Source organism: Laccaria bicolor, genomic scaffold (assembly GCF_000143565.1).
Source record: "Laccaria bicolor S238N-H82 LACBIscaffold_116 genomic scaffold, whole genome shotgun sequence".
NCBI lineage: Eukaryota > Fungi > Basidiomycota > Agaricomycetes > Agaricales > Hydnangiaceae > Laccaria > Laccaria bicolor.
This window is the reverse complement of record NW_001889987.1, coordinates 1-13,119: the sequence shown is the minus strand read 5'-3', so window position 1 is coordinate 13,119 and position 13,119 is coordinate 1. Positions and strand designations below refer to the sequence as shown.

Sequence of the window (13,119 nt, the reverse complement as noted above, 5' to 3'; positions counted from 1 at the left end):
CCTCATTGACTGATTTCCAAGGTTGGAGTTGACTATCTAGCCTCCACTTGGAGTTGGAAATCTTAGAAAAAACCTCAAGAACCTTTCCACTTTTCTTTGCTTCTCAATGACCACTTCATCCCAATAGATGTGGTATTGTTTGATTTGGATGAATATTTGTTGAAATCAAAAGGACTGGGAAAGATATGTATCATTAAATGGCTTTGGATGCATGAGAAAGCTGGGATAAAGCCTATTTAAATTCATTTTCAATAGATGGTTTGGACTATCTAGCCTCAATTTGTAGCTCAATATCTCAAGAAAAACATGGAGAACCACCCCACAAAAAATGGTACCCAATGGACCAGTATTGCAGCCTGCAGAATTTATTTATTTATTTTGGAAAAGGACCCCAGACACCCAGTGACAGCTTTGGTATGATGGTATCATACCATCTGGTATGGTATAACATGACATGGTATGGTATGGTACCTTGGTATTGGTATGAGTGGGATATGGTATGAGTTTTCCATTCCATGGTACCATGGTATTGGTATGGTGCTCACATACCACTCTGGAATGGGTACCATTGAGGTACCCTTAAATCCAAGAATTCATATACCTGAGAGGTACCCTAAAATGGGTGACTGAAGTGGTTGTTCATCTGTTCTATGACTTTCTTCATGACGCTGGCATGTTTGCATGGATGTATGGAGGCGGCTTGGAGAGAGGTGGAGTGGATGAATGGTTCGACTATCACTGTTTTCTGGGCGTGGTCTACTGAGATGTCTTGGAAAATTTGGGATGGGGTTAGTGGGGTGCGATTCTCTCGTTTCCGTTCAGCTAGTGTAGAAAAAAAAAAGGAAAAAGGGGAGGTGAACCTCATTGTAGCTGATCAGCCAAACACGTGGGGTCTGGTAATACTTGTTGTATGTGATCATGACATTGTATGGCGGGCTTGGAGGAAATTGCCCTTTGCGACTTCCACATTAGCAATACAAAGAAATCATTAGCATTCTTTCGAGTTCCAGCAAACCCAACAACAGACATACCAAGCATCGACCACCCCACCAGCAGCAGGTATAACTGAGGCTTTAGGTGCAGCAGCCGTAGCCTCATCATCCCCTTCCTCAAATCATCCTCCTCCATATCAGGGATATCATCCAATTTAGGCGTCTCCGCCCCAACCCCAGCACCCAACAACATGCCCCCCAACCCCTTTGAAATCCTCTCCTCATCCTCATGGGGCCCATCCCCATCCAAATCAGGGATATCCGCAATCTCACCGGTGTTCATCGCAGAGTCCATTCAATGTGCCTGCCTCCCTGCATGTGTCTCGACCCACTCATCGCTGTCTGCAGAGGGGGAAGATGAATCAGCAAAGGAGAGGAGGCACTCAGCATCCTCGTCTGCATCTGTGTAGGCTAGGGAGGTGGCGCGCCAGAGGCAGGGGACGCCACACATTACTAGGTATTGTTTGTCGGATGGGACGAAGTTGCAGGATTTGGAGGCATCTCCTTTTTCCCTGTTCGTAAGTAACAAGGACCCAGTTAGTTTTCGTGAGGAAGATGGAGGAGGAAAGCTTACCACATCGATACGGGGAACTTGTACACCAAACAGTCACCTGCAGCAACGAATTCCTCTGTTGTTCATTTCACAGTGAGCAAAAAGGAATGTGATAGACAATCGTGAAACATACCAGGTGTAATACAGCCATGTTCTTTGAATTTGCTCTCTTTGAGAACCTAATAGATGGGTTTGATGGTGAGATGGTGCCCAGATTGTGGATAATAAGGCTTACTGGGCTTAGGTACTCACGCACCGCGAAGAGGCTGGACTGGTTAATATTTATGATTAGGATGGTGGAGGCGATTATGGACTTACTTGGAGGTTGATAACCTCAATGGATTCGATTTCATCATGAGGATCCAGTACTCAGTGACACTCCATTTATCCGACTATTGCGTTGGCCAAAGCAGTGGGTAATTCCATTGTCTGAAACTCTTGCGTCATTCAGAGCTGGTTCAGAGTGAGTTTTCTGCTGACCAATCAAGCTTCAAGGACCCATTTTCACACTTCACCATCATGCATCACGTTGAACAGCTCCCTGACCCACAAATCACCCCAAATTAGACATACCTTCACTCTGTAGGCATCACTTGTGAGTTCTTCTTGAGCTTTTTACCTCATACAAAGTTGATCCTTCTAGTAGATACAAAGAGAACCGTCTCCCACCTCAACTCTCAGTCTCTCAGTTGCGACGAATCTTCACCCCAGAAGGGATGTGCATCAGATTGCGGGTTTGTCGTATGGAAAGACCTATGCCCTTCTGAAGTGTTTCACCAAAATGATGTGTTCAGTGAGAGGGGGCGAACTCGTACATCCCATTGCCTTCATAGATCCTACTTTTACAAGGATGACATCAACATTTCAAGTCGAGGTGGGTGTGTTATATCTGTTCTCACTTGTCTGTATGCTTACCAGAACAACAGAAGGCTGAATATTATGACAACGGTCATGACAAACTTGAACAATGGTTCGGACACTTCAATGTGCTGAGATGGTAAGCCCTCATCGACAATAGCTCATCATATCTGGTTTATCAGTCATTTACTTTTCAAGCTACCAGAGAAGTGCTTCTCACTGTCCAAGACAGACTGACTGACCCAATTTTGCCCGAGGGTTTCCCACCGTCAGCTTCAAATCCAGTGCTGAGGACTACGTAGACGTGTGGTGCTGCTTAGCATGGAACCGAAGGAGCTGGGCTGTGCGATTAGGTGGGTCGAGTGTGATGCACGAACTATGTATACTTACCTTGGGTTTTCTAGTAAGTACATGTCTGTTCTTCCAGTTTTGCCAGCAACAGAGGCACATGGGAGTTTGCTGCCACAATGGCCCGTTGTGCAAATAGGCCATCATTTGCCGGCTTTGGATTAGCCTGAAGATGACGATGCACAGGAGAAAGTGCCTTGGCATCGATGGTGTCCAAGAAGGAGCCGGAAGGGGCGTGGAGAGCCGCTGCTCTTAATCTAGGCTCATGCAGAGCAGCTCATCAGGAAAATGACACATTGCCTTATTGAGCTTACTTGCACTTGTTTGACTTACACACATTTTATGTCTGGATTGGGCCTTGTAAATGATCATTATGTCTGATGGGCAAGACAGATTCAGATGTAAGACAGCATAAGGCATTCAGACAGTTTCAGACAACATAAGAATATTTCAGACACTTTTTCATACAACACAATAGTTCAATAATACATAATCTTGTTGAAAGCCTGTGTGTTTAAAGTCTGTGAATAACATCTGACATTCGCCATCCTCACCATCCACATCCAAATTGGCAAAAAGCCCTGAGAACCATGATCACAAGAGGGTGGGTTATGCCCTATGAGAGGCAGCCATGATATGAGTAACCCCGCCTGCTAGCGACATGGTGGTCCCAGCTGTCAAGGGCTTAATGCATCAAAATCCGGGAAGGGGGAGCATTGGCTGCCTGTAGCCTTGTGAGTCCTTCACCCGACATGTTGACAATGTGCTTGGAAACGATCACAGCCATCAGTATTGTGCAGGATGAACAAAGTAGTGTAGTAAGTACTCACCTTACAAGACCTTTCCATTCCTCATGACTCTATCCCAGCTCGTAAATGTGAAATGACCGCTGTACATTCATTACTCGCAAATCCATCCCCTTCCGGCAGCGTTCACACGTTAGATTTGAATGTTGGATCTTTGTGTACATGTTAATGTTGCCTTGTTCATCTTCTCGTGTTGTGTAAGGTTTTCTAGAGGGTGTGTGGAGGCAATGGAAGAAGGCGTTGTTGATGTTCAAGCACTTGGGCGGTGTATAGCAGTTGAGCATGGTGTATGCATTCTTTGATGTAGTGGGGGGATAGAGTCCTTAAGAGATCAAGTACTCGCCAGTGCTAGTCGAGGGTGGGCAGCTGGATAGGTTATCAACTTCAATGGTGGGATTTGAGAGTAACAAAAAATTGTTCACAAGTCTGTTGGAACTCTGACGGCATGTGATCATTAGTGATGTGCCGGGCCCGGCCCAAAGCCGTAAGCCAGCCAGGGCAAGCCGTCCCAAAGCCGGGCCTTCTTGGGCCATTGACAAGGCCCAGCAAGGCCCAAAGCTCAGGCTCATGATGCATGAAGCCTTGAGCCATGGCCTCGAAGATTGGTGGGACTCCTCTCAAAAGCTCGTGCCTTGCTTTTCGTACCTTGCTTTGGAGAGGTACAGTGATCTTGCAGGCTGGCTTGGATGGGGCAATCTTCAAAAAGGGTGGGTTTGATGAGGAAAGAAGCTAAGGAAAATGGACAGAAACGTACATGGCTTGATGAAGGAAAAACTGAAGGAAACAACCTTGTTTTTGTTCCATGCAACGTTGGCAACGGCATTGGCAAAGTTAACGCCATTCTGGGAAACATCAGATTGAGAAAAACATGAAACCTGACAAAACTCGTACATGTGTCTGCTCAATGTAAGATGAAGTCGCCTACTATCTCTGCGATGAGGGAAGAGGCATGTTCGACCCCTTCTCTGAAAGTCTGCAAAAGTAGCGAGGTGAACGGTGAGTCCAGGCAAGCATGAGATGCTTAGATACCTCGTGCAATGTTTCGGGATGGCATGCCTCAACCTTGACGTTCCCGATCGTCCTAACGCGATGAGAAAAGAATTTGGCAGTGATAAGGGGGGTGCAGCATTTGACGGAGGCGTACTTGTGGAGAATTTGTTGTTGGATTGTTTGTTTGTCCATGTTTTTCGACTTTAGCCCATGAGCCATGGCTTGAGCCTGGGCCGGACCTGAGCCAGCCTGAAGCTTTGCAAAAAGCTCAGGCTTGAGTATGGTCAAGCCTGAGCTGCCCAAAGCCAGGCCATAGCCGTGGCTTTCAGGCCAAGCCGGGCCTGCACATCACTGGTGATCATGTTGAATTCTTGTTCCCAAATTCTTTCCACCATTCTTCCCACCACATCATCTGTGTGCTTTTGTCACATTTTCATTCACTGTACTCCCACTTTCAGCTCACACTGCCACCTGGCCTACAAATCCGAATGGTGAGCAACTACCTTTCATCATCATGTTTATTGAACTTTCAACGTGAATGTTCAACTACAAGTTTCCTGTTTGCTTTGACAACTCCAGGTGCATTGGCACCTAGTCAGCTTTGCTTGCTAACCATTTAACTGTCTGCAACAGCCACCAGTGGGAGGGGTTGAGTTTGTTCTACCCCAACACAACGATGACAAGGCCCGGCGATGACACCACATGATGATGAGGAACGACTGCAAAGATGACCCCACGACAATGCACCTGCGAATGATGATCACACATGGAGTACGATGACCCCCCATGGACGACGATGTGACGACACCATGCAACACAACCTCAATGCGACATGACTGCGACCACAACAAGGATGCAGCACTGCGCCTCGCGTATCCAAGTTAGCTTCGTTGAGGTGAGTCATGAGCCTGCACTGCCTCTGTCCTTCCCTTCACCACCCAATGACTTTGTTGACCTTTCCTTGACTCCTTTAGCGGCACATATTACATGCCAAACACCATCACCAACCTTGCTTAACTTTCAGACAAGGTATGATGGTACAAGTTGGTGAGTGGAACACATATCATCCAGGGGAGACATTGTAGGCAAGTCTATCACAGTGATGACGGCTCTAGTCTCATGAGCCATGGACTGCATTGTCGAGGGGTGGGTGTTGGCGGGTATATTCATCAGTTTACATAGCTTCATCTGCACTGTAATAGCGTACAATATGAAAATGAATCATTTTGAAACTGTTTAAAATTGCCTGGAAAATGTCTGCTCAACCAAAATAAGATGGCCATGCCTGGCACCTAGTGCTTGGAAGTTAGGTTAATTAACTGGAAAATAACTGAGACCAGACCGGACCTAACTGCAAAAAAACCGGACCACGGTTAGTGGTTAGTCAATTCTGGAAATGAAATAACCGGTTACAACCGACCCTATTATACCCCTTCAAAACACATCTAAAAGCATGAGAAACACTAAAAGTCTGACAGAGTTATGGTCAAATCTCTAAAATATTGGCTAAAATAGTAGGCTTTCAAGAATATTATTATAAAATTGTCAATTCTTCACCGAATTTAGCGTTCTTGGGCTTGTTTTAAAGCTACGATGCATGGCAATAATGTTTACTGCAAGGAATATGAGAAATATACGCCGTTTTAATCGACTTTCTATTTTTTCGGTCCTAACCAGTTAGTAACTGCAACTAACCAGTTTTCGTCGGTTATCTTCAGTCCAGTTAGGTTATTTTGGGTCTGGGAACGGACCCTAATCGGTCTCGGTCTCGGTTAGAGCCCCTGGGCACCCAGTAACCTAACCCATGCCTTAAAATGCCTTATGTTCTTGAATGTCTTAACCTGTCTTAACTGCCTTAGGTCAGGCATTTGTGCCTTGTACCGAAAGGTACATAGCTTTGGCAAGATCCATCAAATCTGTCTGATTGCGTCTTAGGTGCCTGGCACAAGACAGATCAGACAGATCAGACAGTGTGTCATTTTCCTGATGCTATGAGAGGGTGGCAATGAACTCTTCCAGCAACCACATCATCTGCCAGCTTCGAATGGACAGAAGAACAATGGTGTTTTTGGACACCAATCGCCATCACCATCCCAAGTTCCAACAATCCAAGGAACTGTTCCCCCCGTTCGTGACCCCCTAATGCCCTTTCCTATTGGTCATTGCAACCGACCAACTTGTTCGATGAGCCTGTCCATTAATCTTGCGCTCACCCTGAGCTTTCCACAAGCGGAGGTCTCGCCTGCCGGGCGAGACCCTCATGCCTAACCTGAACCATGTGTTTGGTTCAGGTTTGAACCTTCTGAACCTTGTAATTTTTTAAAATCAAATTTTTCGCCTTTTTTTCGTGTCCAAACGCTTCGAAACACATGTGTAATCTCTAAAAATCAGTTATTTATGCAATGCCATGGCACAAACCATGTTTGATAAGCCAAATAGATATTATACAACAGACCCCAACAAGTGCACGTTAGTGTTGCCGCGTTTTTTTAACGGCTTATTTTTTGTTTCGTTTATACAGAGCGGAGTTTTCACTCGAATTTTACGTTCTTAGACCTTCCGTGTAGATGGGAAGTAGGTCTAAATTTCAAAAAAAAGATCGCCAAGAACGACCGAGATTTGATTGAGAGATTCAACCGGCTTTGAAAAAAAGCCGGCTCATTTGAGCTGCGACTTGGCGACCAGCTAAACGTAAATAGCTCAACGAAAACGTAATGCTTTTTTACGTTCTTTTTTTAATAATTTAGATCTACTTCCTATCTATCTGGAGAGCCCAGGAACGTAAAGTTCGAATAATAATTACGCTCTCTATAAGCAAAACAAGAATTTACCGGCTAAAAAACGCGGCATCACTAGTGCACGTGTTGGAAAGCGACCTAAAATATGGCCATCAACCATCACCCAGATGAAGGATTGATACTTTACATTTAAATACTGTAGTTGTTACAGATCACAATAGTTTTGAACGAAAAAATTGCAAAAAAATGTCCAAAACAGAGGGAAAGTAGGCCCCACAGTGGCTAAAGGTTCAGAGGTTCAGTTCAGTCTGAACCTGTTCTCCAGAAATTTTCTGGAGCCCAAACCTGAACCTGAACTCAAACCGAACTTTGTGTTCGGTTCAGAGGGTTCGGGTTTGAACCGAAATTCTGGACTGAACTTCAGCAACGCTAGTGAGACGCTCTGGGCAGCAAAAACAGAAAATTTCCCAGAGGAGCAGAATATCAAACTTGTGACTTCTTCCCCATCACCCAACTCAAACCCAACTTGCTCAAGACATAGTGCTGAATTCCAAACTAACGAGCCTCCGCTTCTCCAAGAATGGCACCACCTTCACGATGAGGTACTCCAGAGGCGCAGGCGCTCGAGGAAGAAACGACCTTTACTACGGTGCTGGGGTTCCTGAAGCTGGCAAGCCTATTCATATTCGAGAACTAGTCATCCGTCAACTCGGTGATGAGTATCAAGAGCACGATAATCCAAGGCGTTCGTGGCATGAGCAACAACACCAGGGCTGTACTTTACCATCCCACATGAGTTCCGGCGGATTACGGCAGAATCCGGTGGAGTGTTGGAATTCCATTCGGAATCTGCCAGAATGGTAGGAATCTCGGATTCCTGTGGATTCCGTCGGATTCCAAGTGGAATTCCAACAGATTCCAATGGATTCCAAGTTCAATCCCTGAATAATCAATACATATCACTCCACCTATTACCTAACCACTTTGTGTAACTTAGACCTTAGAATTTCATACAAAAGTGATCATTGAACATACATATTGCATTGATAATAACTATGTACAAAGTATTGAACTAATATAAGGGGGAGGGAGGGTATGGTGGGGAGTGAGTGAGGGTATGATGGGGAGTGAGGGAGGGAGGGAGGGAGGGTATGGTGAGGAGTGAGTGAGGGAGGGAGGGTATGGTGGGGAGTGAGTGAGGGAGGGAGAGGGAGTGGAGTGATGGGTACTCACATGGTGTCCCACCACTTGTGCTTGCCGTTGACGCGTCGTCCTTGTCCTGGTTGTTGACACGTCGTCGTGGTGGTGCTTCGTCATTGACGCATTGATGCATGGTCGTGCTCGTGCTCATCGTTGTCGTGTTGTCGGTCGTGGTGGTGGTGTTTTGACGCATCATGGTGGTGCTTCGTCGTTGACGCGTTGTTGTTGTTGTTGTTGTGGTCCATTGATGTGTCATCCTCGTCCTCATCGTGGGCGTGGTTGTGTCGTTGTCGTGTTCTGGCCATGGTCGCGCGAATCACATGGTGGTCGTGTCTTGTGGTCGTGGGTTGGTTGTCATCCATCCATGCGTGGTGGACGTGGTCGTGGCTTGGTCGTCATCCATCGTCGTCGTGGGTCGTTGTTGTCGCGTTGTGCTGTGTCGTTGTTGTCGCGTCGCCGTATGGTGGTGGTGTGTCATATGGTTGCCACGTCGCTGTTGGCGACGTGGCCCCTGCATTCGGTGTGAAAGAGGGAAATGAGAGGGGGGCGTGTACTCACTTTTGATGACATGGCACGTCCACGGTCCCTCTGGATGTGCCACGTCGTCTTCACTACCTGCTGTCAACGCGGCAGGCACTCGTTCGACTACTGGGGGTGGTGACATGGCATTGGCACGTTGTTGCCGTTGTCGTTTGCTTGTGCTGAGGTTGGTGTGGGCGGTTGACAATGGTAGTGGGCGGTGGTGGCCATGGGCGATGTGGTGGCACTGCGGCAAGGGAGGGGTGTCGTGGAGGATGGTGGGAGTTGAGGAAGAAGAGGGTTGAGGGTTGTTGATGGCACCAAATCGTGCGTCGGCATTTGCCGACGCTCGTTTGGGAAGGTGAACGCAAAAACGACATATATTAACTGATAGTTCTATGCCTTGTAATGGTTGTATAGCTTAGTGGTAATAATGCTCCTCCCAGTTCCCACAATGTCTTCTGAGGCTATGGTTCAATCCTTGTTCATGTAATTATTTTTATGTTATTATAATAACAACTGCAATCACTGCATTTCTTCGGAATTCTGATGGAATGCATGGATTCCATCCTGGAATACACTTTCCATTGGCATTCCATGGAATCTGGTTGGAATTCCAATGGATTCCAATGGAAACTGTTCCAGGAGGCTCCTGGATTCCAACCATTTCTGCTGGATTCTGTCGGATTCCATTGGAATTTCCATGGAATTGGAAACCAAAATGGCTGAGGCTCCAGCCAACTGGTTTCCGTTGGAATTCCATGGAATTCCAACATTCCACTTGGAATCTGCCGGATTCCGCCGGAACTCATGGGGGATGGTAAAGACCTCCACCAGGGGTGGCCTGCAAGGCTAAGGGGATCAGAGAATTGAATAAGGTCATCTGTGTCGTGCAACGGGGCAACCAGCGTCAGCAAACAGATGAGAAACGAAGGAAGGCATCTCTTTTGGGGGCCGATACCTGACTAACCCTCACTGTACTTCGGAACACTTACTACGCCGCTTTGAACCTCATGTTTCAAGGGTACATCCATCCTCTGCTTAGTCTTCTGCTATAGCTCGCTCAGAGTGAACATTGGATATCTTAATTGGTAGTACTTGGCACGTCAAGCTAGTACTCAGGACCATCTTTACTGGCTGGCTCATGGAATGTTTTAAGTATTCTTGATTTTTGAACTCGGTTTGCTGACTTTATCTAGCAGCGTAATCGGCTTCAACTCGAATTCAAAGTGCACCATGGTCATTTACCGATTACATAGTGTCATGATCTTGTTTCCGTTGTAAGGCTATTGATGCCCGAATGCCTAGCTATCTCTACCATGCTCTTGCACCTCACCCGGGCCGTGCCAATCATTATCTGCTCATAAAAATAGACTGTCAATTTCTGATGATTGAAATGAAGAGAGAAATAATCTGATAGGATATGATATCAGCAAGCTCTGAAACAGGACCATATCTCCATTTCTATGACAAAAACCCCGATGACACTCTTTTTTTGCAAAGAATCACCACATAGTTAGGAGTCAATAGGTCGCGGTCCGTAATGCATGGGCGAGCAAAAAATGGGCTATCATCACCAATTAATTACACATACAGCATTGTATAATACAACAATAAAAACATAGTCAGGATCAGAGTGCAGAGAAGGGACAGCGTGTGTAGTTTATACATTTTCTTGGGGGATGTGGACAATAGAAGATGAGGTATGGAGGAGAGTGTGGCACATGGTCATGATGATGATTATGGGAGGGGAAAATCGGCAAGAGTAGCAGTCAATAAACCTTTTAGATGTGTGTAGGGTTAGAGGTTTCAGGAAAATTAAGAATTAGGGGGGACATTGCAAGGGGATATAATATGGTGGGATTGTTGGGAATGTTGAGGATGACAATGCATATCTTGATGCAATGGGCATAGTAGCCAGGATATCAGAGTGAATACAATGATCAATGATGGAGATGCAACAAGAGCAGTGGGATCTAGCAAGAGAAAGCAAAAGCAGATCAAACAAGGGCTGCAGACTGGAGGTAACCTCACAAGATTGAGTCGCGAGCTAAACAAGACAGTCAGCAAAACAATCCAAGGCACTGCAATGGAGCGTACTGTTTCCAATGATATGCTGTGTTGCCTTTGTGTCCTAGACATCAAATATGAGAAAGTTTTTTTTAGGTTTTGCCAAAAGAAAACTCACCACTACACTCGTGAAATGAGTATACAGCACCTGACAATTCTCGTTGTTTCGTCTATGAACCTGCAGGAAGTGAGCATGGAAGTATTGAACGATGGTCTCGTAATCGTTGGACCAATCGCCGAAGGACGTGATGCTGATGAGGGTGAGTGATAAGAACATGGTTGCAAATGGGGTGACTCACTACTTCCAGACTTTGAGTCCAGTATTGAGCTTCACCTTGAGCAGATCTGTCTTATCTGTAAAAAAATTGTGATGAATGAGCACAAAGGAACAATAAAAGAACCCCAGCGTATCTACACACTCAGGAAGAGGACCAAGTGAACGTTTTTCAGCAAGGCATTTGAACATATTTGCATGAATAATTGCAGAGAGTCGTCTATCCTGTTCATCCAAGGGTCTTCTTTGAGATACTAAATGGATTTGTTAGCATGGTTACCAACAACATGGCCTAAAAATGAGAGTTCAGAAAGGAACCACAAAACGAAACAGAGAAGCACGCTGGTGGTTGCCATATTTCAAAGAAAGTCTACTACTTAGTAGGGATAGAGATGGAGGACGGCGCAGATGCCAAGGGAAGAGAAAGAGACTCGCCTGATCAAATGCCACCCTTGGCTGTAGTCCTATGCCTTATATTCTGTAAGAATGCACTTTATTCATTTCCATAGGGAGTGCATTTGACCACTTTGTCAGGATGTGGGTTAATGCACAGCTTGCTGTAGGGTGGGTGGGAAGAGGTATTGTTGATATTATATAGGTACATATATATTATTTAATTCTGAGGAGACATTTATGTCCTACAGCTTTGTTTCTCCTAGAAAGAACACCTGAAACTTTACCATATATATATTTGATAATGTTCTGACACTCCTAAATAGTTTCCCTCTGTCAAATCTGACCGAAATAGGCTGGATGCACTTCAGTCACCCACTGCCAACTGACTATTAGTCATGCAAACTCCACGTAAGTTACATGACTAAATGTCATGGACCATATCTATATTATGGGTCCTAGAAAGCTCTGAAATCTAAAATATATTCTTGAGACATGGACCCTGAAATGTCACTGTCACACCTTAGAAATATATTTTTGCCCTGGCTTGGCCTTAGGATATATTTTGTGAAACAGATGTGGTAAGGATATATTTTTCTGGTCTGTAGGGGTGTCAGGGGTCCTAGTTTCAGCAAAAAACTTGTGATTTTTTTGCTGTCTGGGGTATATATTCTGGAACATTCTGCAATGATTGCTAGGGGTTTTGGCACTATGTCTGGCTTGTGCTCCCAGTATGTAGGTAGCAATAAGGGGCCTTAATAGCATCTGTAATCTACCACTTCCAACCACACCATAATTACAGATTCATTCATTCTCCTCTAACAAATTTGGGCATCAATGACATGTGTGATTCACCTTGAAGCTATTCAGTCCAAGATTCCTGAGTTGCTTAAGCATTATCCACTTTGACACTATGGATACAGTTCACACTATGGAATTTTTTAGCTGCTTAGAAATCCCCTTCACATCTGCCTCTACTTCAGCTCTGAGATCTCTAGTTGCATCTTATCTGCATACCCCACCAACATCTGTATTAGTCAAACCCCCGCATGTGATATCAAACATCTCTCCCAATCCAGTTTCAAAAACCAGAGTTCTCTGTTGTTTCTCTCTTTCTCTGTCCAGTTGCACCTTATCTGCATACCCCACCAACATCTGTATTACTGTAGCATGACAGTTTGGTAAGGCTTCACTGTTGCACTTGGTACTTCCCTCTCCCCAAGATTCAACTTTCTTCCACTGTATTGCATTTCATTACATAAGCACTGTACATATACCTCATGTTGTACATGAGGCAGAATTCATCTTTCTTACCACCATAACCTCTGTATCACTTGATACTTAGCTCTACTAATGGTTAGATCCAGCTCTCAGAGAT

At 45.3% G+C, this 13,119-nt stretch overlaps 3 protein-coding genes across 3 annotated transcripts; 1 reads left to right on the top strand and 2 right to left on the bottom strand.

The window, feature by feature from the left end:
• Positions 1–2,261: 2,261 nt before the first annotated feature.
• On the top strand, positions 2,262–2,644 carry LACBIDRAFT_296813 (uncharacterized protein; the record flags this gene model as incomplete). The annotated part of the gene is made up of 4 exons (XM_001890589.1): positions 2,262–2,286; positions 2,340–2,419; positions 2,472–2,542; positions 2,602–2,644. The coding sequence occupies 4 exons, from the start codon at positions 2,262–2,264 to the stop codon at positions 2,642–2,644; spliced, it is 219 nt and encodes a 72-aa protein (XP_001890624.1).
• A 1,297-nt stretch (positions 2,645–3,941) lies between these two features.
• On the bottom strand, positions 3,942–5,063 carry LACBIDRAFT_335706 (uncharacterized protein; the record flags this gene model as incomplete). The annotated part of the gene is made up of 4 exons (XM_001890588.1): positions 3,942–4,192; positions 4,312–4,399; positions 4,587–4,842; positions 5,011–5,063. The coding sequence occupies 4 exons, from the start codon at positions 5,061–5,063 to the stop codon at positions 3,942–3,944; spliced, it is 648 nt and encodes a 215-aa protein (XP_001890623.1).
• A 5,971-nt stretch (positions 5,064–11,034) lies between these two features.
• Positions 11,035–11,704, bottom strand: LACBIDRAFT_335705 (Gs protein, alpha subunit; the record flags this gene model as incomplete). The annotated part of the gene is made up of 6 exons (XM_001890587.1): positions 11,035–11,054; positions 11,105–11,138; positions 11,193–11,325; positions 11,374–11,428; positions 11,494–11,602; positions 11,633–11,704. 6 exons carry the CDS (start codon positions 11,702–11,704, stop codon positions 11,035–11,037), a joined length of 423 nt encoding a protein of 140 aa, XP_001890622.1.
• Between the last annotated feature and the right edge of the window lie 1,415 nt (positions 11,705–13,119).